Source organism: Musca vetustissima, unplaced genomic scaffold (genome assembly GCF_032173495.1).
Source record: "Musca vetustissima isolate MV318-11 ecotype Yass unplaced genomic scaffold, APGP_CSIRO_Mvet_v1 utg12726, whole genome shotgun sequence".
In the NCBI taxonomy this organism is placed as follows: domain Eukaryota; kingdom Metazoa; phylum Arthropoda; class Insecta; order Diptera; family Muscidae; genus Musca; species Musca vetustissima.
The window spans coordinates 69,344-94,308 of NW_026879485.1; the positions used below are offsets into that span (position 1 = coordinate 69,344).

Sequence of the window (24,965 nt, forward strand, 5' to 3'; positions counted from 1 at the left end):
TAAATCTCGAGCTAATTCGCATTCATTAAAATCAAAAAATTATATAAGATATCAATTGGAAGTGAAAATTATACTATACCGCTTTAACATCATGTGGTATACCACATTACCTGCACTTTTTTTAAAATCACTTTTAATGGAATTTCAAATATTTTCTTAAATATCTCTTAAATTGTTATAATATTATATTATTTTTAAATAGATACATGGAAAGACAACACATGTAGCATGTTAAGTGTAAAATTTCAATTTAATCGGATAAAAATTAAAAATTTGGTAATCCAAAAACAAATGGGTATACCACATTTGCATCATTTGGTACCATAGACATTGCCTGGCAATTATCACCGATATCAGTCTGGTTGAAATTCAGATCCTCTAAATGTTCCATTCTGTTTTATTATGCGACTATTAAGGCTTTATTTTCTAGCTGTGGACGTTGACTGTATATGGCCGAATGTGTCCCACATTAAAATGCCGAATCAACCCCGAATGTACTTGTTTTACTTTTTCCATTTATTTTATTTCTATCAATCTTCTAAAAATATTATATTTTTAATTATTTTTATAAGAATTCCCATTGTAATTAAATACGTTTTAAAATTTGAAAAGAAATATTACAAAAACATCTCTATCCAGTAAGGAAAGTCCAAAAGTCGGACTAGACCGACTATATGATACCCTTCACCACTTTGAGTATATACAAGAGATGTTAATACCTACAATATCCTGCATATAATTTTTGGAGTATAATTGAAAAATGAAAAAGTATATGTCAAACGGCAAGCCCTGGATTTTTTGGTGTACCATTTGTATGAAATCGAGTCAAATTATGTATGGGAGCTATATATAAACACATGGGCCTAATTGAGCAACCGTTGTATACACAATTTGTTTTTTGTTGTCACTCTAAATGCAATTTATTGCCCTCTGCATTAAAATCGAACGGAAATATATATAAAATCTATATAAAAATCTGAACCGGTTTCAACAAACCACAGCACACAAATATTGGGTGTTTGGTGTATCACTCACAAAACACGGACGAAACTATATATGGGAGCTATATCTAAATCGGAACCGATATCAGTCTGGACCCAATTCAGTACTCTGTGCAAAATTTTGTCCCAATCGGACAAATATTGTCAGGTATGGACTTGATTCAGTGCGCTGTGCAAAAATTTTGTCACAATCGGACAAATATTTGGAATTTGGTGCACCATTTACCTAAAATCGGGCCAAACTATATATGGCAACTATATCTAAATTTGAACCGATTTTCTCCAATTTCAATAGGGCCAAATAAAAATACATGGACGAACGGACATGCATAAATCGACTCAGAAAGTGATTCTATGCTTATTCTCAAATGGAACCATTGGTCTACTTCGATTATTTTTGCCTGTTACAAACATATGCACAAAGACATAATACCTTGTACCACAGTATATAAAAATACAAAAAAAAAACGTACATCTAAATAAGTTTATTAGCTAGACATTTCAAACTATGCGACAGTTATTTATTTAGATATTCGATACCTATGGATCGAAGCTAGTGATGTACGAAAACGCGATTGCCGAATGTGCCCCGATGCCGAAGGTGCCCCAGTCTCCCCTTGTTGAAATGACAAATTAAATATAAACTCTGATGACATAAATTAAGAATAATGTTGTTTGAACGGGTTAATTTATGTACATAATTCTGCGAGCAAAAATCTTTGTTGGAGTACCCGTTCGACAAAAAATTATCGTGTATATGTGATTTTTTTGCGATGTGGATACAACAATCCAAATATTACAGAAACAAATGAAGTGCACATAATCTAATAAAGTGAAATTTCTTTTCTTTCGCAGAATTTACCACTGCCACGAAACATTTCTCAAGGTGTCATAATTAGTAATCATTCACTAGTACTGCAAGGTGTCAGCAGATCAACAGCTGGGAATTTTTCATGTGTTGGATTTAATAGTGAGGGAGAAGGAGTTAGCCCACCATTTCCATTAAACATTTTATGTAAGTACTCTATATGTTCCTGTAAACGATTATCGTTCATCTTATTGTAACCCTGTTGACGTCGTATTATCAATAACGCGATTGTCAAATCGAGCTGCATTTAATTTGATTTACCAAATTAAAAGGACATTTACACATGAGGTTTTAATGGAAAACAATAAAATATTGTCAATTTGTTATCTTTTTCAAGCCATTAAATATGCATATATGGCCAGTTTGAAGTCTGATTTATACACTTCTTATAAACAATTGTATTCAATTTTATTCAAATGGTACTTAAAATATCCCAATTCTTATAATATATAATAAATAACTAAATTGGTTTATACTCATATTTAATACATAATTAATTTCATATGATTTCTTGTCTACGGTTCTCGAAGATACTGTGTATATCCTATGGATATACATATGTATTTTATTGTACATATATGGAAAATAAATTAGAAAATGATGTTTGTTATACTAGGTTTAAATCGGTATATGTCCTAATGTACCTTATAATAAGAATTTTGGGAGCATCTCCTGTATATTAGGGTAATTGGCGAAGGCTATCATTTTATTGGTCATTTCTTTCTCGTCACTTGTGCCAATAACGTGTCATTAAATTGAAAAATTTGTCACATAATAAAATGAATGCATTTGTCAAAAAATTATATTAATGTTTAAAATGTGTCATATTTAAAGAGAAATGTTGTACTTTTATTTAAATTTCAATTTGAAATCTGTGTAGTTGCAAGTAGTAGCAGAAAATTTTTGCTTTTTCCGCTTCGGAAGGGATGCCCAACTATCGTAGGAAAAGAGTCCAGTTTGCAATTTTAAGATATACTCTATGGAATATAACGAAAATATATTTCTTTCTATTATATTAAATTGAAATATTCTTTATACCATACTTAGAACATATTTATTTTTTGTAATTTTTTTTGTGTTTCTTAAATATAATGTTTAGAACTCCCTTATCAAATTCCAATTAAAAATTTTCCATATTATCAGCATGATTTTGAAATAAAATTGCCCGAAACATTATTTATTTTTCAGACGATTTTCGTTGTAAATTACCTATCCAAAATGTTTCATATTATTTAAGCTATAACTTCATTATTGCTCCATTATCAACAAAATTCTTTTTGAATCATCATATCAGAACTGTTCACTATAAAATAAAAGCATAAATATATATACATTTTACCATAGCATATTTTGATTTTTGTTCACTGAGGCAACACTGTGCGAAGAAGCCATAGGGGCCCTCAATGAAATTTTTTCACAGTAAATTTATGTTTGCAACAGCGAATTTGTTCATTTTGTACTAGCGGAACAAAGCGCAATAAAACGGCGGATAAATTTACTTTGAAAGCAGGCAAAACTGCAAAAACAGCGTATATAATAGCGGCTTCCTGTTACTGAATTTACACACATATAAGCCTGTATAAACATATCGTGAATCTACGAAAAAATGCGTTAAAATAGGTTTTGCATGACGTATTTTCACAGGAGATTACTGAAATCGGGTTCGCATAAAAATCATATGCACTTTGCGTCATTTGTAGCCATTTTTGGGTTTTTGCATTGGCTGCTTAATGAATCATCAAAAAAATCACAATTATAGCCCTAATGCCCTGTACCACAGTGTGTTGAAGGGTATAAAAAACATGCAAAACTTTAGACAAAAGAAAAAAAGCAAAATAAACCCCGTTACAGTTTATTTGTTTGTTTTCTCTAAACATTCTGTCATGAAAAAATTTCGTTAAGCGAAAAGTTTAAGATCATGGCAAAGGTGGATCTATAAAGTATATACAAAGTAAATTGAAATTTACCAAAGCCTAGGAAAAAATGCCGCTGCTTTCGGAACAAAGCTTTACAATTCCTCCAAAAACACAAAAAATGAGTTTTCGACAAGATTGTTTCTCAGGTAACAAGAATGCTTTTTTTATGTTTTTATTTTTGGTTATTACAATGGTTACATATTAGGTAGAGGCATACCTTGAACAAAGTAATAAACCACAAACTTTTTTCTTATAATGAAGAAGACGACTTTTCATTGTCTGTTCTTTTGCGTCAAGACGAAGGTCTTAATGGAATCATAAATGGAGTTCGAATATTAATACTATATTTCATGGAGTGAGTAAATCAACGAAAATTCAATTGGATTTATTTCTAAATAGGTTTGTTTTCAGAATGAAATTTCCTTTGAATATATAAACCAATGGATTGAAGAAATTCATGATCCTGATATCGAGAGTGCCCAAAATAATGAACCGGAAGACATATCGGAAGAACAATGCTCGAAAGCACCTATAAAAGGGGAACTCGAGGTACCTATAAAAGCGGAACTTTGATTTTTTGAAATCGTAATATATATTTATAACAATACTTTTTTTGGATTTAATAAATATACAAAGAATATTAATCAATATTTTCTTACGTATTTTCACAAACATTAATTTGTATTTACTTCTACTTGTTTTAGTAAATTAAATTAATCCAAATCAACTCAAACAACTAACAGCTTGTTTTTGTAAATGTAAAATGTCCATTCGTTCGTCGAAAAAAACAAACGATTACTGATTTTGGTTTTTGTAAACAAATAACGAGTTTTAGTGAATGAAAAATAGAATAAACCCAGTGGGAAAAGTGAGAACGTATTACATTGAGAATCGATTTAGTAATGCATTATAATCATCGCATTATATAATGTATCCGTAAGAATCGAGAAAAGAATATAATTGAACGAAAAGTTAAATTATTTAATACATTATTCTAGATACTAATTACCTACTAATTTCCTAAAGGATACGACTAGGTAATGAAATATTTAATTTTGTTCTTGATATTTATTTTTGAATTAAGTTTAAAAAAATTTATTATTTTTATATACATCATTTATACGTACGTTAAATATATTTACGATTAGTTCATTCAAATATGGAAAATCGTCAAAATAACGATTTTTTATCAAAAATCGTCAAAAATTTAAATACGCCCATTTAGATATATTTTTTTTATTAAAAGGAACATAAAAGAGGTAATCAATTTATTAAACCTGGTTGTATATAAACCTATTCAAGAAATTCATTTATTTTATAAATAAATATTTGAATAGTCATTTGGACTCTAATAAAGTCATTCATTTTGTAAAAAAATATTTAAGTTTATCATTTTCAACATGTCGGTTTTAATTAATGTGTCATAACAATTTGTTTTGTTAACTTTCAAATAATCTTTGGTATAAAGTGGGGTAATACCATTATCTTCCGTACAAATTTAGTTATTATAGGAAAAACATATGAACCATCACCACGTTTCAAATCAAATATTGCATTCCGAAAACGAAATAAATCCGTTTCATCATTTTCACAAATGTTATCAAAATCAAACAACCTTAGTTCGCGAAATTCTGAATCCAATTTTTGTTTTTTATCTTCGTTCAGAAAATGTGGAAATTCTTTAAGGATATCGAAAAATGAATTATTCTTTTCATTTGTAATATACATGGGACTTATCGTACCAGCATTTTCATCACCAGGATCAGAGTTTCATGCTGAAATATTTTATAAAACCATATAATATTTCTCCTGCTATCAGCTATATCCTTCGCTTACCACCGCCTTTGTTTAAAAATTTGTCCATAATTTTTAAATTGAAACTTAAATTTAATATAACAACTTTTCCGTTCACCAATTTTCTTCCATCTTCCTGTGTCTAAAACAGCAACCGTTAACTTTTATTTGTTTGGTTGCTGTCTACCCAGAGAACGGCACAGCTGATTGGTATTTTTTCATCTATCTGGGTAAACTGTTGTTGGCTTTGAACAATGCAAAGTATACGTCACACACAAACACACATATGCCAAATATTCATCTTCTTTTTTACTTTTTGTTTCGCTTTACACATTTTTGATGTTGCCATAAGAAAAAGAACCCAAATATTGCCATATAAGTAAAATTACCAAAAAACGTCATTTTTTGGGCAAAAATCCTCAAATCGTCATTTTTCAATGTCGTCAAAATGACGATAAATCATCCCAGTGTACAAGTAATGTAATTCTATAAAATATTCGGAGTTCAAACTCATTACATTTGACCTGAAACTTCTACTTCATAGAAATAAGTCCAACTTAAATCTTGCCATTTTCCCCTATTTCTTCCAACGATTCCACTATCTCCTCTATATTTGTACGCAGTTATGCTGCTCAATCTATCGCGTTTCACAATAGGAATGTAATCATTTGAACGATTTATTTGCTTCTTCAAATATTCTACATAAATTAGCAGACCTTTTTGGATGTTTTACAGAATGCGAAAATTTCCAAAATTGAAGAAAATATACTTCATCTGCATTTAATTTTGATTTAATAATGGTCTGCACTCTATTATAATTGGCGGGCATGTGAGACGCGCCGTCATATCCTTGACCTCTCAAATTGTTGGATTCAAACCAAAGCCGAATATTGTATTTATTATGACGGTCGAAAATTATTTTCCTCTTAATCTATATAATTCCACGTATCAAAGGAAACATTCTCTAGTTAGATACCTTGCCCAAAATCTTCTACATTTCTAATTTCATCCTCTATAACCGAAAAGAATACAGCACTTTTCACTTCTTAAACAATATACTATATCTATTAACTGGTTCTTTATTCTAAAACTCAGGTATGTTGCATTTTTAGGAGTATTGTCCAAATATTTTCTAAGTTTTAGTCTAACTACAGTATTCCAGAGGCTTTATTTCCCCTCAAAGCGATGTTTTCCGTTTCACACAATTAAATTGTCTCAATGACATCAACTGAATAAGTTTGTCCTTTCTTGTATAAGTTTGTTCTTGTTTGTCCGTAACATGTTCTATACGTTTTGAAACATCTTTCATTCCCGATATAAAGTCATGAGTCCTCATCATCGCATCTTTGTGGTATTCCATTCCATTCCATTTTTTTTTTTGTGGGCGGTGAAGCATCCAATTTGTAAGCATCCAGAAGTAATTTTGGCTGTTGCTCTTTCCGCACCCTCCTTTATTTGAAAATAAGATGCGGAGTTTACAAAAAGCACCTTTTGCTAAATCTGAATATGCAATACAAGAAACGCTGGTGCTGGGCTGGGCCGGGCCGTGTATAATTAAAATGAAAAACAACTCAATTCGAACACTTTTGCACGTATGTAAAACTTAAAATATTAAAAGATCTTCAATACTTTGTCCACTTTTAACGTGTTTTTGCATCTCCACCAAATTTTTTATGATTTCACCTAATATTTTGTTACATTCCTCTTGCGTATATAGACATTTAGAGAATTTAGTGTATGTACTCGTTTACTTACTAGCTGCATTTACACTATAATTTTTATTTATTTATATTTTATTTTGTAAAAAAACCCTAAAGGCCAGTAAGATTTACAATATGCATGAACTTATAGTACCTACTCCAGATTATGACAATATTAATTTACATAGATATATTTACCATATAATTACAATTAATATTATATGTAATAAAAATGATTGATTTTTTGTAGATAATAAATAATTTTATAAAGCAGAAAAAATTAGTTCTCATTTTAATTGAAGATACCGCAAAATGCGCTTCCGAAAGGTTGAAATAGATGTGCAAAAAAGTTTTTAAGTTATTGGGAAGGGCATTAAAGAGACGAGAAACCCTAACCCGAAATGACTTATCCATCCTTCCAACTAAACGATGTATTAGAAGGCTTGTAGTCCGAGTAGAACGTGCAAATGTAAACGAATTAACAAGAATGGTAGGACATTGAAATTTAACAATTTTATAAAAAAGTAAGAGGCATCGAATATTAACAAAATCATCAAATGTGCATCCCAAAAATCTCTTGTTAGAGGCGTAATATGAGAGAAGCGTTTGGAAAAGTAGAGGTAACGCATTGCGTTATTGAACGCCTTGTGAACGAGCTTCATTCTCGTCATAGTTGTGCCAGAAAAGAGTTCAATGCGTAGAGTATGTTTGGCCTAACTAATGAATGAATTAATAACATTTTAATATGATTTGGTAAGATTAGATCACAATTATAAAGCTGGCGTAAAACATATTTTATACGTGAAACAACTCGATCTATATGATGGGAGAAGTCAAGTTTATTATCCAGAAGAACACCAAGACATTCCAATCTGTCAACAAAATCGATTGATACGCCATTATACTTTACATTTAATACACAATCGCGAGGAGAAAAAAGCATTGCTTTTGCTTTGAAAGGGTTAACAGAGAACTTATTTGCAACCATCCATTCTCTAATTATAGATAGAGCGTAATTAATTTTAGCTTTTGCACCTCTATTGAATCGATGTTGCTTGTGAATAAAATTTGAACATCGTCAGCAAAGAGGAATGGTGAGCTATAATGACACAGGGAGGAAAATAAATCGTTAATGTACAGCATAACTAATAATGGACCAAGCACTGAGCCTTGCGGCACACCACTTCTCACCGAAAGTATACTGAATGCTACACCATTCACGAATACATATTGCTTTCTATTTGTCAAATATGAGGATATCAAGCGACACGCACTGCTTTGCAGTCGGTATAGTGAATTCAGCTTACGCAAGAGTGTGCCGTAGTACAGTCGGTCGAAGGCTTTCTCCATATCAATAGATACAAGCACACTTGCATTATGATCATCAAAGGACTTTCTAATGAGATCAGTGAGTCCAATGAGCAAAGTGGTTGTACTTCTATGTCCACGGAAAGCGCATTGAAAATCAGTCAGAAGTCCACAAGTTTCAATGTGTTTTGACAATTGAAGTTTTAGAACATGTTCTACTACATTAGCTAGGATAGGCAAGATAGAAATAGGTCTGATATTATCAATGCTAATCGAAAGCGATTTTTTCCGTATGGGAACTATCCTAGCCACCTTCCACTCGGATGGAAAAATTATGTCATAATTATATTATTCACAAGCCGAAGAAAAATAAGCCCGATAAGAGGCAATACTATTTTAAGTACTATTTACGTTGTCAAAATTACTGATTTTTTTTTGTTTGTGAAATGTTCTGTTGGAAAACTAAAGTTACTTAGAAAAAAATAATTTCGGAGGGGGCAAAGGAAACAAATTTAATTCCAAAAAAGACAAATAATTAAAAAAAACGATTAGTTTTTCCAATTTCTATTGTACATATCTTGTTTGTATTGTACATATCTTTGCACCTCCATTCCTACGTATGCCTTCTTTTGTAAATAAAATTGCAGCAACATTACATTACTAGCTGCATTTACACTATACGTTGTCAAAAATTACAGAATTACGAACGCTGCATGTCCTACGAAATAATATATTCCTCTATACTATCCAAATAATGCATGATTTAATCGATGAGTATTAATACATTAATTTATAGGTCATTAGTAATATGTTAAATAATTTATTCTGCGAGTTTCAATAAATAATTTGTTGGTTTTAAATGAAAAACATTAGTTTTTATTCATATATTTTACAAATATAACGATTTTACGTATAGTTTTAAAAGGAAAATAAAACATATTCACAGGCAATAAAAATATTTCCACCATTGTTATCTGATTGTTGCAAAAATAAAAAATATTGAAATGAGAATATTCCATTATGATTTTATTACTTACACTTTTTTAAGATCAGATTCATCATTTATTGGAATGCTGCCAGTTACATTATAATTAAAAAAAAAACGATTAGTTTTTCCAATTTCTATTGTACATATCTTGTTTGTATTGTACATATCTTTGGACCTCTATTCCTACGTATGCCTTCTTTTGTAAATAAAATTGCAGCAACAATACATTACTAGCTGCATTTACACTATACGTTGTCAAAAATTACAAATTTTTTTTAATTTGGAGAATTATAATAGAATTAAAAATGTTCTGTTGTAAAACTAAAGTTATCTAAAAAAAATAATTTCGGAGGGGGGCTAAGGAAAAAAATTTAATTCCAAAAAAGACAAATAATTCAAAAAAAATAAATAAATAATACGATTAGTTCTTCCAATTTCTATTGAACATATCTTGTGTCTATTGTTCATATTATTGGACCTCCTTTTTTAATTTTGAAAATAATTTGTTTCCTAGGAAATTTTTTAAATTAAAAACTTTTTGCCGGTACACTTCAGGTTCCAATTTTTATTAAAGTTCAAACTTTTCGAATTCTAAGATTGCATGTTGCCGCCACTCATTATCGAGTTGCTGCCAGTTAATATTGAATGATGGAAATCTCTTCTGGAATATACTTAAGGTTTTTAATTGGAATGTTTGAGCTATTTTTGGATTTATAGTGTTATAAAACGGTAAAAAATAAATTACACATGACACTAAATACACATGGTCTACACATGCAATGAAAAATTACACACGATATGTGTAATTTTTCATTGCATGTGTAGACCATGTATTTGAGGAGGCAACACTGGTCGTGCATCAATACAGACATAATTTAGTTGAAGTCGTTGGAAAAGTATTAGCAAAAAGAATTAAAAACCTAGTGCAAATGAAGTGAACAAAGACAATAAAAATTGTGAAAGTATTAATTTTTAACATAGTTGTAATAAAACTGGCGTCATTCCAATAAATAATGAATCTGATCTTCAAAAAGTGTAAGTAATAAAATCATAATAAAATATTCTTATTTCTTATTTCATTATTTGAACATTTTTTTCAGATAACAATGGAAATATTTGTATTGCCTATTTGTCCAAAAATATTATGTGAATACGTTTAATTTTCCTTTAAAAACTTAATGTAACATCGTTATATTTATAATTATAAAATATAATAATAAAACAAATATTTTTATTTATTTTTTGGTTTTTGTGATGCAAAACGGTGTGTTATTTACGAACGAAATGGTTTGTACAAAATATATTTTTATAAAAAGTTAAATAAAAAATGAATTTTGTATTCTTCATCGGGAAATATTTTGCTTGCTTTATCATTTAAATGAATTGCAATTGTACCAAACATTTCGAATTTTCTATTTTAAACGTTTTTATGTTAAAAAACTGTTTGTAAACAATAAACAGAGTTACACTCATTTTGCAATAACTCTATTGCAATATATACAGGGAGATACTAAAAGAAACACATTGGCAATAATGGTTTAACACAATCATTTTAGACGAAATCTTTTACACTTATTACAAAAACCAATTTTTCGACGTATAAGTTTTAAAACGAACAATACGTTTGACTGCGAGAGCAAATCACAAAACAGGCCATCAAACGACCAGTGGGAAAAAAGTAATCGATGGTAAACCAACGAGTAATGCGCAGCCACAATAATTTGTTGATTACCGTATGAATTATCCCCAGTGGGAAACTGTAATCGATGGTAAACGAACGCTGCATGTCCTCTATACTATCCAAATAATGCATGATTTAATCGATGAGTATTAATACATTAATTTATAGGTCACTAGTAATATGTTAAATAATTTATTCTGCGAGTTTCATTAAATAATTTGTTGGTTTTAAATGAAAAACATTAGTTTTTATTCATATATTTTACAAATATAACGATTTTACGTATAGTTTTAAAAGGAAAATAAAACATATTCATATCTGATTCATATCTGATTGTTGCAAAAATAAAAAAAAATTGAAATGAGAATATTCCATTATGATTTTATTACTTACACTTTTTTAAGATCAGATTCATCAGTTATTGGAATGCTGTCAGTTACATTATTTATTGGAATGTTGCCAGTTTTATTACAATTATGTTAAGAATTGACACTTTCATAACTTTTATTGCTTTTTTGTTCACTGCATTTGCGCAACCACCGATAAAATTTCGTCTTTATTGATGCACGACATAGACAAAACTGAAAAATTTATACTCCGTCATAAGGCCGATAACGGGACTTCAAAAATAAAATCGAGAAAATTTAAATATTTCATTACTTTGGGAAACGAGTGGGCAATTAGTATGCCAGTAGTCACACGGGCAAATTATATGGTAAAGTAAATTGAATTTATGGGCGAAGGAGTTGAGAGGAATAAAAGAGGGTACTCTGATTGTACTCCGCAATTCCGTTTTGTTTCGTTATTCCTTGTAAAAATGTTTTCTCTCGGCAAACAAACGCATAGACAGTTAAAATCGGTTGCGAAGAAAAAGAAATCAATCAAAAATATTTTTTTCTGTGAAATAATACAAAGAAATTCGGGAGTACCTTTCATAATTAAGCTTTTTCTTTAAATTCCATTATTTATATTCATGAACAATGGTCAAACGAGAAAATGAGTGTGGGGAAGAATAAGAAGATTCATAAATTTGATGCAAGCATTGTTTGCGTGTCTGAACAACAATGACATTTTTAATGAAATTGAGAAGAAATTTTGTCATGAAAATTTTCTCGTGTGACTACTCACTATGCATTTTTTTGTCAATAGAAATTACCCCCTTGTTACCTATGAGATATATTATATAACGTATCTAGAATAATGTCTTCAATAATTTAACTTTTTGTTCAATTATTCTCAATGTAATAAGTTCTCACTTTTCCCACTGGGTATCGTACAAACTAGGGGGTTTCCCTTAAATCAACAAAGAATAAAAATTTTTGTTGCATGTCAACCTTATATCATTTGATTACTAGTAGTTAGTTCGATTTAAAAATCGAGTCGATTTAAAGGGATAATTTTAACGCAATTTTATATTAGTTGTGAAGTGCGGCTTTTCAAGTAAAATTTGTTTTGTTTTTACTTCGAAGCACTTTTATATTAAATGTGTGTGGAAAAATTTCTAGTAAAGGTTATTCAGTAAGTAACTAAATAGTCATCCAATTATTTTTAAGTTTGCTAAAGGTGTTAAAATGGATATGTCACCCTCCACCTGAGTCGTCGATTAAATTTTATTAAATCGTTCGGGTCCTTTATATGGCGACAGTGTATACAATGACATTGATCCGGAAAAATTTCCAAATGCTGAGTCATTGAAACAAGTCAATAGCGAAAAGTCAGCCGATGTTAAGTTTTCGTCAATATTTTTATACCACAAGGTGGAGTGTATATTAAATTTGTCATTCCCAGAGATGGTCCGTCAGAAACTTTAACGTAAATTACCTGTGTCTCACCCTCTTACAAATCGGAAAGATGTTCTTAAATGCTTTACCGCCCATAAAAAATGCAATGATTAGGACTCAGGGCTTTATAGATGTTAATGATATTTACACAGCATTTCATGACATGTCCTGGAAGTAACATAGGCTAGATAAAGTTCTAAATTATAGGATCAATAGTGAACATACCTCAACTTTTCTGAGCATGTAATATGCGTAGGTATAACTTAACAACGGTTACAGACACCGCCGTCAACATTTGTCTGAATAACGTAGGTGTAAATACACATCATCCATACAAAAATGACCGTGGTATTGGGGAAAATGCACTTCCCGTTGCACTTAAATAATTTACATGTAGAAAAAATGTTTCGTTTCTAGACTCCAAAACCGTTAAACAGATTTTACTGAGATTTTCGCCGCATATCATACCATCCGGGGGAAATAACATAGTCTATACAAACTTCTAAAATTCCGCGTGGGTGTGGAGTTATAACATCGAAAGTAATCATACATCTGAACTAATATTTAGTTTCCCTGCATATATATGAATATCTTGAATAAACTGGTTCATAAACGTGTGCATGATACTCAGATAATTACACATCCAGTCTTAAATCACCAGGAAGTAATTAATTGGTCCAAATCAAGAATTTCCGACTCATAATTAAACCCTTTACCACACTGTGGTACAGGGTATTTATGTTTGTAACAGGCAAAATGAATCGAGATTCCAATTCCATCTCAATGGTCCTCTAAAGATTATATGTCTGGTCCATCTACAGGGTATTGTATATATTCGCATGTCTTATGTGTATCCAAAGTGGCGAAGGGTATCATATAGTCGGCCCGTCCGACCTTTGTGCTTTCCTTACTGGTTTTTTGGTTGTATTATGTAATTATCAGTTATGATAATAACCACCAGTTCAGTAATTCCGTTAACATCTGCTGTTTTTAATCTCGTCATTATCATCACATAATGGATACAAATGAAAAATTATTGACATTATAATATTAACATTTTGTCAGTTTGTGAACAAAATATTTCAATTTTGAGTTACTACTACAACAAAAAGTTTTGTAAAATTATGCATTAACAATATAGGGGAGATATCCGAAAACGAAACGCAGATTTTTTATTAAAATTACAAAAATCTAAAATCTGTGGTGGATTATCATCATAGCTGACCCGAAAAAAATGTATCCATCACTTGTGAAATTAGGTTAAGTTCATCAAATGATATGTCAAACGCTATTAATTCGAGGATGTGTAGAGTAAACGACTTACTCAATTATCACTCCATTCGGAATTGATCTTAGTTTCTTACAAATATAAAGCTGTGATTATGTATTCTTTTTGAAAACGTTTTTTGGCATTGAATCAATTAATGATACAAAATTCAAACTTATCAAGGATTATACAGCAGGGATACAAAGTGAAATGAAGTACAAAATGAAAAAATTCGCTTTTGCAAACATAAATTTACTGTGAAAAAAATGCATTTCGGGGGGGGGGGGCACTTGCCCCCGGGCCGCCCCCCTGCGTACGTCCCTGCCCTTCACCACTTTGGGTATATTCAACAGATGAATCCTAACAGACGTCGCATTCTTAATAGACCAGTAAAATGAAATTGGATCCATAAACATGTCATTCTGCAACCGATGCTACATTTCGGACGAAAATATATATGGGTACTATATCTAAATCTGAACCGATGTTCACGAAACTTTACACACATCATTCTAGACCTAATTCATTACACTGTGCCAAATTTCTTGCAAATCGAAATATATATTGGGACTTTGGTGCACCATTTATATTAAATTTCACCCAAATCGGACCATAAATGCGACCTGTACTTTGTTCATAAAAAACATGGACGGACGGACATGCGTAAATCGACTCAGAAAGTGATTCTATGCATATTCTCAAAAGGAACCATGCTTGTTACAAACATATGCAGGGTGGTGAAGGGTATAAAAAGGGAGAGTCGCAAGCACTCCCACCTAAAGCAAATAATTTTAATAAGCTATAAAAACTAGCTTTAAAAATTTAATTTGAACGAATTTCTTTATATGTCGTAACAAATATCGCATATCGTAAATATCGCATACATTTCACTCCACTCGATAATACACTACAATATGCTTTTAATTCGCATAAAGCTTGACATCATTAATACTGTGAACAATTGTGAAAAAGTGATGTGGCGAATCGCTACCACATCTTTCCGTCTACCCTGCATCTCTTCTTCAAAAGGTTATCATGGGAATGTCCAGCAGCAGTACTGCAAACTGCAGGTGAATTCGTGGAGCTTGAGCAATACCTTGTCGCATGGTTTCACCAAAGCCGTCAAACGAATGTACCAATTGGAGGGTGCTTATGGCAAAAAAGCGAAAATGATTGTCGCTACGTATTTATTCATAAGTCAATAAAAACCTCGGTAAATCGTATCGGTAGGTCCCTTGACATTACGAATTATTGCTTATGCAATGAAGTAATATTTTTTATTTACAAAGTAATTTTTCGCTGGATTCTCGTTGTGTTTTATTCATTAATTTTTAATAATAAAAATTAATCAATATTTTATTTATAAAAATTAGATTACAATGGTGCATCACATAGCACGAATCATTTCAATTAATATTTTCGAAAATTCGAAGCTGCATCTCCCGAGGTTTGCTGTTCCCAGTTCATACAGAATAAGGCCAGAAAGTGAGTGACTGGAAGATTTGACACCCAATGAGAACGACCCCGAAATACCGAAGAATAGCCGGAATAGGTACCATATATATTTTCCTCTTATTTTGCACAAATGATGCAGACCCAATTTTTGAAAAATATTTTCCACAGTGTACTAAATTATTTATATATACAGTGGTGGTCACGTATTCAAATCATTTTCTGTGGTAAACATTTTTTGATCAGCCCTCGATTCGTTGGAACTTTTTTTTAAAAATTTGTTAACACAGAACACTTATATATACTGCACTTAACAAATTATGTGTGAAAATAGAAAATTATTGCATGCAATTTTTTATAAATACGGTTTTCATGAAAACACATCAACTTTGACCACACATCAACTTTGGCCACGTAATTAAAACATTGTGTAATTTTTTTTACTTTACTACATTTTTTAAAATATTAAAAAAATCCTTAAATTTGTTGAATTAAATAAACTAGGCCCCAATAAAATCATTTACAAATAAAAAACTTATATAAAATCTGTAAAATCAAAATTGGCAACAATTTGTACAGTACACCTAACAATCGGAAAATCACCCTTAATATAAAAAATAAAGGTACACATTATTTGATTGAACATGCATATCAGCATATCTATTGAACATGACAATATTATTCCAAAATAATATTTTTCGAATAGAATAAAGCCAGCTTTCCTTCGCCCGTTGAAATAGTGAGCTGATATGTGCCGCGTCGGGTTAGTTGCCCACACTCGGAAAACCCCTCCTACTATGAAAAAGCTAGGAAAAAGAAAACCAAACAGGCGCAGTTCTCGCTTTGGCGGATATACACAAGATTGCCTTACAGGAAATGCGATGGAGAGGGACACGCGTAAGTAAATCAGACGAGTACGCACTGTATTATAGCTGCCATGAAACGAGACATTAATTTGGCTGCGGATTTATGGTCAACAGGAGAATAAAAGATCTCGTCTCCAGATTTTTTTTCGTACGTTCCCACGCCTCACTTTCCCACCCCTGCCGACCGAGGGGCGACCTCCCCTTTCGTAGGGATCGCGTACACACCATAATCCGCATTATGATGGAATATGAGAAGGGATAGAAAACCAGCTACAGAAATCTACTTCAACAGCCAGTTTGTTATTAAGTTGTATTATTCATTTAAAAATATGATTATATTAGATTTTATTAGTTCTATATTCATGCAAAAGTCTACGTTAGAATACACAGAATTGAAATCAATACATATTTTACTAAGTGGATCTCCCATAGAATAATTTGTGCGATGGAAATCTACGTATAATGGATGATAATATCTACTTGATCGAAAAGGAACATTTATTCTAATGGATGAAATTAGGAAGTCTGAGGGTATATTACCGTTTAGTATTTTAATTACTATCATAGTGTTCAACATAATAGTCTACTTTTTAATGTAGGCAATCGAATTAATTTTAACCTGCTAGTGTAAGAAGGCAACACAAAGTCACTATTCCAATGTAAACCTCACAGTGCAAAAATTAGAAATTGTTTCTGCACTGATTCAATTTTATCGGAATATATTGTATATTGGGGATCCCATACAACAGAACCATATTCTAATATGGGTCGCACAAGAGATGTAAAAAGTTGCTTTGTAATGTAGGGATCAGAGAATTCTTTAGCCCATCGTTTTATAAATCCTAAGACACCGTGGGCTTTGTTTACCATAGAAATTATATGATTATTAAAATTTAATTTTGGATCCATTAAAATACCAAGATCAACAAATGAATCTACAGTTGATAAAACAGTACCATTAATATTGTATTGCCTTGTTAAAGTAGAAGATCTGGAAAAACACATATGCTTACATTTGTTTAGGTTTAAATCCATACAGATTAATTCGCACCATTGAAAAAGGTTATTAAAATCATTTTGAAGTAAATCAGCTTGCTTCATGGAGTTATGGGTGATAAACAACTTGACATCGTCAGCATACATTAGCAATTTGGAGTGGATTATTGCATTTGGTAAATCATTTATAAATAGAAGAAAGAGGAGTGGACCTAAATGACTTCCTTGGGGAACACCGGAAGGAACATTAATGGATTTGGAGAGACAATCATCAAACAAAACTACCTGTGATCTATTTCTCAAATAAGATGATATCCATTTAACTAAATTTATACTGAAACCAATTTGATTTAATTTATATATTAAAAGTTCATGGTTAACCCTGTCAAAAGCTTTACTGAAGTCAGTGTAAATCGTGTCGGTTTGATTACGCTGAATAAAACCTTTTATGACGGTTGAGGAAAATTGAATAAGATTGGTAATGGTTGAGAGGCCACTACGAAAACCATGTTGATATGGACTTAAGATTGGCTGAACTTTATGAGAAATTACATCAGTAATCAGTTTTTCGAATAATTTTGGAATTGCACTCAATTTAGCAATTCCTCTATAATTCGAGACATTAGTTAAGCTACCAGATTTGTGTAAAGGAACTATATAGGATTTCTTCCAGAAGGTCGGAAAATGACCATATTTCAGGGAATAATTAAACAATAGCGTTAAAGGGATAACTAATGTATCTGAACAGTACTTTAGAATTATGCTAGGAATGCCATCCGGACCTGGACTTTTAATTGATCTTAAATTACGTAGATTTTTAGAAACATATTGACTTTGTAAAAAAGGCATAGATATTTGATCTATCGTCGATAATTTATAACTATATGTATCTTTATTTGGACAGGGTGAATATGAATATGTTGTAGCGAAAAAATTTGCAAAGCACTCTGAAATTTCAGAGTTTTTCTCAAATGTCTGATTATTGAATTTCAAGATGGTGGGCTTTGACGTAGCTTTTTTTATATTAACAAAGTCATAAAAAGATTTAGGATTGGATTTGAAATTAAGTTTAATCTTGTTTAAATAAAGATTGTAAAGTTTTCGGGACTCTGACGTATATTTAGACCTTGCGACAGCATATTTAGCATAATCTATTGAGGAGTCTGATTTTTTATATTTTTTAAAAAGTTTATTTTTATAATTTTTATTACTTGAAAGCCCAGATGTGACCCATGGATATCGTTCCGAGTTTCTAACTCTAACAATGGGAACACATTCTAGAATAAATTTATTTAGGATATCATAAAATTTATATACTGATAATTCTAGATCATTATGACTCTTACAAATAAATAATATGCTCCAATTTACGGTTGAGATAAGTGCGTTTAGCTTTCGGAAGTCAGTTTTATTATAATTAGGAACAGATTTAAATGATATTAAAGAATTGTTGGTAGCAAATTATTATGCATCATGGATATGCATAATGTAGGATGGTAGTTACCTTCGGGAGTACATACTGGAGGTATTCTAATAATTTCAAAATATTGTGTATAATTCACAAATGCTAGATCTAGAATTCGATCATAACAATTTGATACGCTATTTATTTGATAAAGATTTATGTCGCGAAAACGATTTACAATTTCAAAGGTATATAAGTTTACATTTGCATCAGATGTCAAGGGTGTTAGAGCCTCAGAATCTGGCAATGAAAGCCACTTTACGGACGGCAGATTAAAATCGCCGAGAACTAATATTTTGTCAGAGTCATTCATTTTGTTAGTGATTGAATTTATTGCTAACAGATGCTGATTATAAATATCAAGTTGCGATGAGGGAGGAATGTATGAGCAAGTCACAAATAATTTAAAATTTTCTAATTCAATGGATAAACAAATAAATTCGATATCAAAACATTTTAATTCAATTAAATTAGTGGAATGTTTGGCATCAACTGCAATAAGGACGCCACCACCTTTTTTAAGAACTCTATCTTTTCTAAATATTTGATATCTAGAACACAAAATTTCACTATTTAACACGGATGGTTTTAACCAAGTTTCAGAAAATACTATAACATCATAATTAAACCCAAGGCTATCAGAGAATAATCGAGTTAATTTTGTGTTTAACCCTCTTACATTCTGATAGCAAACATTGAGAAACATATTTAGTTTTTTGGCAATATTTCAGCCCTCTGAGGCAAATGAGCTAAGTTTTCAGATCTTTCCAGAAATTCCTTTACAAATGCATTAGCAGGCCAAAATTCTCTCGAAATTAGTCGATGAAACATACTTTCTTGTACTACGATTTTAAAAGATGATCTACTTTCTGAGAAAGCAGACCGGAGCTTATAACAACGTAGAAAGAAATTTCCATCGATTTTTGATTTTATATAATAATTTATATCCTCAGCCGAGGTATCTGGTGCAAACCTAGATACAAATACCATTTTCATGGTGGGAGCCATAGATAATGGTCTTTGACCAGGTTGGAGGGAATTGCTAGTGCCAGCTACGGAAGACGCATTAGATGATTGAACTGATGATTCCCGATTTCCGTGAGTAGGTTTTGAAGTCTTTTCCAGACTAGCACTACTTATACTCACAGATTTTGGATTAATCACTTCATTTACATCCTTAACGGTTTCCGAGGCCGAATGTGACGCAACACTAGCATATGTCTGGACACAATCAGTTTCCGTTGTATCTGTGATATTGACGGAAGGTGATTGTGGCACTGTATTCCCAACAGAAACTGTGGGTTTGCGACTAGACACGACTTTATTGGGAGCCTTTTTCGCAGACCTTTTACGTTTCTGCCCAGACACAGACGGTGATGATACAAATTCATCAAGCTCTTGGTACTTGTCGAACAAATTTGAAAAATTGTTAGAAATTAAATATTTTTTAAACGAGCACAGAGCACCACAAAATTAGTGATAGATCATTTTTTCGTCGAAACGATTATCCAGTAGATGAGCGAATTGCTATAATCCGCATAAAAGTGAAGTTCTTCTTCATCAGTCTTATGCCCCAGCTCAAAATGGATATAAAAGCGAGCCTACTGATGGTTCCCTTAGAAGGGGTAGGCCACGAATTTGATGGAAAGGCCAAGTAGAAAAAAATATCTTGCTCTTTCAAATTGGAGAAGATGCGCACAAGACCGACGCGCTTTGAAATCTTTTTTAAGCCCGGCTTATGGAACAACTCTTCTGTAAAAAGCCAGCTAAGTAAGTAAATAACGTCCGTTTAATCTATTTTAGCCTCAAAGAAGGAAACATTTTAGAGTTTGACCAATATATAAAATATTGTGTTGAGCATCAAAAATGCTGTTGTGAGCTAAAAACTTTTACTGGTCAACGTAGGCGTTTATCTCTGTTCATTCTGTTGTGATTGATATATTTTTTGATAAAATATATTCTGTACTACTCGATCAATCGACTTGATATTATAAATGCCAATATTAATCGATATTTCCTCGCATACTGCAAAAATATTCCGTCCTTTTTCAATCAAGTTTTTCAAGAGTGAATAGTTCCTTTAGGTAAATTTCAAATATGTATTTATTTTAAAAATTATTTATTGTTTTCTACTAATTCAGCAATTTCTGGTACATCCGGACCTTTATTTTCTATAATAAGGTTGATTTTCCGAATGTAAGGTGTACTGTACAAATTGTTGTCAATTTTGATAGATTTTACAAATTAAAAAAAAAATCATTGGTAAATGATTTTATTGGTGTTTCGTTTACTTAATTTAACAAGTTTAAGGAGACCCCCCCATTCTCGGGGTCAAAATTTTTGTTGATATAATTCGAATCTACACTGATTAAAGAATGTCTCTACAAAATTTCAAGTGAAAATCTCAAGAACTCTTGAAGATATAGCCGATTTATTGTATCAGCATCAAGTGACGGCTGAAGGGCTTCTCAAACTTTAAACGCGTTTTTCTCTAAACATTTTTTTGCGAATGGCGGGCACGATAACTCAAAAACTAATAACCCAATCGGTTCCAAATTTTGCAACGTTTCTCTGGGAGTGTATAGCTCTCGTATGAACTAGGATAAAGCAAATCGGTGAAGATCTTACTTATTTTTTAACTTGGTTTTTGGTAAAAAAATCGGCGATTTTTCAAAAATATTTTTTCAAAGGTCCACCATTTTGTTAATTTTAGAGCGAAGTCAATAATCCTGGTTCATACGAGAGCCAGACATGTACTCTTTCTAACACCGTTGGAATTTTCGGATTCCGATGTTCCAGTGAGGAGTTATCATGCCCGCCATCTTTAATTACAAAAAACAACAACAAAACAATAACACACATTTTTTGTAAATTATATTTCTTCTCTTTTAAATCTTCAAATATATATGTGCAAAGTTACAAACCTTAACAAGCATTGGTATTGATTTACCAGCCCATTGAAAATCTTCCTGGCCTTAAGGAAAAAAATAAATAAATCAACATAAGAGTAAAAAATCACACAATGTTTTAATTATGTGGCTGAGTTTTCAAAAAAACCGTTATTTATAGAAAATTTGTATGCAATAATTTTCTATTTTCGCACTTAATCTCTTAAGAACAGTATTTATAAGTGTTCTGTATTATATTTTTTGTAAAAAATGCTTTCTGATCCAAAAATGTTTACCACATAAAATGTTTTAATTACGTGACCACCACTCTATATATATATATATATATATATATTATTGCCGATTTTTTAATATTCCATTCCAAAAAATGTTCTGACTCCGAAACCGTGCGCGATCAAATGTTTGGCTGATGCGCGTAAAAGTTATCGAGGTTTTAATTTTGGGCATAAGAAAAAAATTTTAAAATTGCGCCGTTTATTATATTGACCAAAAACGTTGATATATATCTTTCTCCGTAAAATAAGAATATGAATATGTTATAATAATCGCGATAAAGTTGCACATCTTCGCGAAATATGAGAAAAATAAAAAATATAGGGGATTACATTAATATTTTCATTATGTTAATGACATAATCTATACACCATGATGAATCAAATGATATCAAAATCACACAAGTCCGTGTAGCGGTTTGTAAATCACAGCGACAACAAAACAAGATATTGAGGAAAAATATTTGTTTTTGGTTCGAAAAAATAATGTCATCATATTTATTTTTTAATTTTATACAAGAAATTTCAGAAAAAATGTTGGGGTTATTCAGCTATTTTACCCGAATTTCGGCGAAAAATTGACATATATAAAAATAATCACTTCTTGTGTATAAGTATACACCTTGCGGATTTTAGCAAGACCCTTCCGATAAATCTTGGGGTTTTATAAATAGGAATAAATCTTAAAATAAAATAATATTATGAAATATACATTTTAAATTGCGTCTAAATCGCGTAATTATCAAAATCATTTGATGCGCATGCGGTTTCCAGGAAGTACTTTATCTTCCAATCCATATATATTTTGCAAAATTTCATTTGACGTCTAAGATGAACTACATGTTGCATTGAAGTACCCAAAAACTCGTAAAACTCGAATAATTTTCGAAAACTACATATGCCATTAACGCGCATCCGATTTCGGTGTGCACCCTAAAAAAATACATCGATCTATACCGATTTCAATGTGGTCCATTAAGAACCATGGGTGTGCCAGCTCACACTATTTTTGAAATAAATTGGTACCCAATTTCTCTTTCGGCTGAAGTTTTTAAAGTTCTCTTTTCGAAAAAGATCAAAATCCGTATGAGGTCATTTATTGAAGCGGAAATGATCCACAGAAAACGCAAATAAATCCGCGATATTTTCAAACACATTTTTTTGGCAAATTTCGTGTTTTTGGAAGGCCAGTTCCCGCCGTACTAGTAGATGGATTTTCACGAAGAAGGTTTTATATCACCCGAAACGTAAAAAATCTTATTGATCGCGGGTACCCATATCATTCAGTTGACAGATCTAAAAATTTGGCCCGAAAAATAGGTTTTTTTAGAAATATGATCGCACAAAATTTTCACCATCGGATGAGTATCACTCTGAAGCTGTGCATACTACATACACAAAATACATATAAAATTACGCAGATTCGCGACTACAATAATCTTATAATCGATTTTTAGAAATTCCTGTTTGCGTATTAAAGCTAGAAGTAAGCAACATTTTTTTAAAAATGAATTTAATTCAAAAATGCTAAATGCTTTTGGAAAAACTTATTTTGTATATTATTGATTTTTTAAATATTTTGTTTTGCAAAATTAATATACTTACCATGAACTTCGTTGTCCAATTAATTTTTTATTGAATACACATTGTTTTAAGTTCGACCAATTAACTCAAGTAAGTAGCATACAACACATCGGGAAAATCTATATTCAAATGTAGTAAACAAATTCAACATTAAAAGAATGTGCCGTTTGCACCTATAGAGCAGTGTGGTGAAGGGTATAAAAAAGAACATTTTTGAATACTGCATGTAATTTTCATAGATACATTCTCAAAGTGACAAAAAAAAAGAACGCTAAAACTATTTCAAATGCTGTCTTGCATGCCCTAGATTAGAGAAAGGCAGTGGATAAATACCCGATATATTACCCATACCCATCTCCGCACTAAAAATTATTAATATTGACCCAAGTCGGCACTTTGAGAATTGGCTTTAATTGGCCGAATTGGCTGTAATTTGGTATTTTGTACCCTCATTGGCTGTCAAATCTCACAACCAAAATATCAATATTGATGCCCCTTTTTTATGGTAGTCCCACTATTAGATATTTTGAGAAATCTAATCATCTTTTTCTCGCGTATTTTTCGGTATGTTTAAGGTCTTATCATAACATGAATTTTCTCCTAGGAGCCCCCTTAATTTTAGATATTTTGATTGTAACACTCATGGTCGAAGGTATAAAAATTCGGCCAGTCCGAACTTAACGATTTTACTTGTTCCATATGTATATTGCATTCTCCATTTTGCAAGCCAATTTCATTGTACTATTATAATAATTTTTCGAATCAACGCAAATATTGAATAATGATTACATAATTTTAGATGCACCAACATGTACCACCAATCAAAGTGTTATATACGGAGCTGCAAAACAGGAAGATGTAAAAATTAAATGTACGGTTGACGCAAACCCACAAGAAGTTGAATTCTCTTGGACTTTTAATAACTCCGCAGAAAGTATCGATGTTGCTACTAATCATATTTCCCGAATAGGTAAGTAATTAATTTTTCAGTACTTAAGTACAAGTTTTTAAATAGAACTATCTATAATTTAAGAAATTAAAATCTAGCGGGGAAAATTTAATAACTTTAAAATGAATATATGTAGGGTAAAAGCACCAATAGTCGGCACTTTAAGAA

At 31.3% G+C, this 24,965-nt stretch overlaps 1 protein-coding gene across 1 annotated transcript in view; it reads left to right on the plus strand.

Annotated features, from left to right (window-relative positions):
• The window catches only part of LOC133324404 (hemicentin-1), a gene marked incomplete at its 5' end in the record, with an annotated part of 177,357 nt that overhangs the window by 52,072 nt on the left and 100,320 nt on the right, over window positions 1-24,965 (plus strand). Inside the window, 2 exons of the mRNA XM_061533244.1 lie at window positions 1,857-2,016; window positions 24,648-24,818. Coding sequence (XP_061389228.1) covers window positions 1,857-2,016; window positions 24,648-24,818 — 331 coding nt within the window. The remainder of the gene's footprint in view (window positions 1-1,856; window positions 2,017-24,647; window positions 24,819-24,965) is intronic.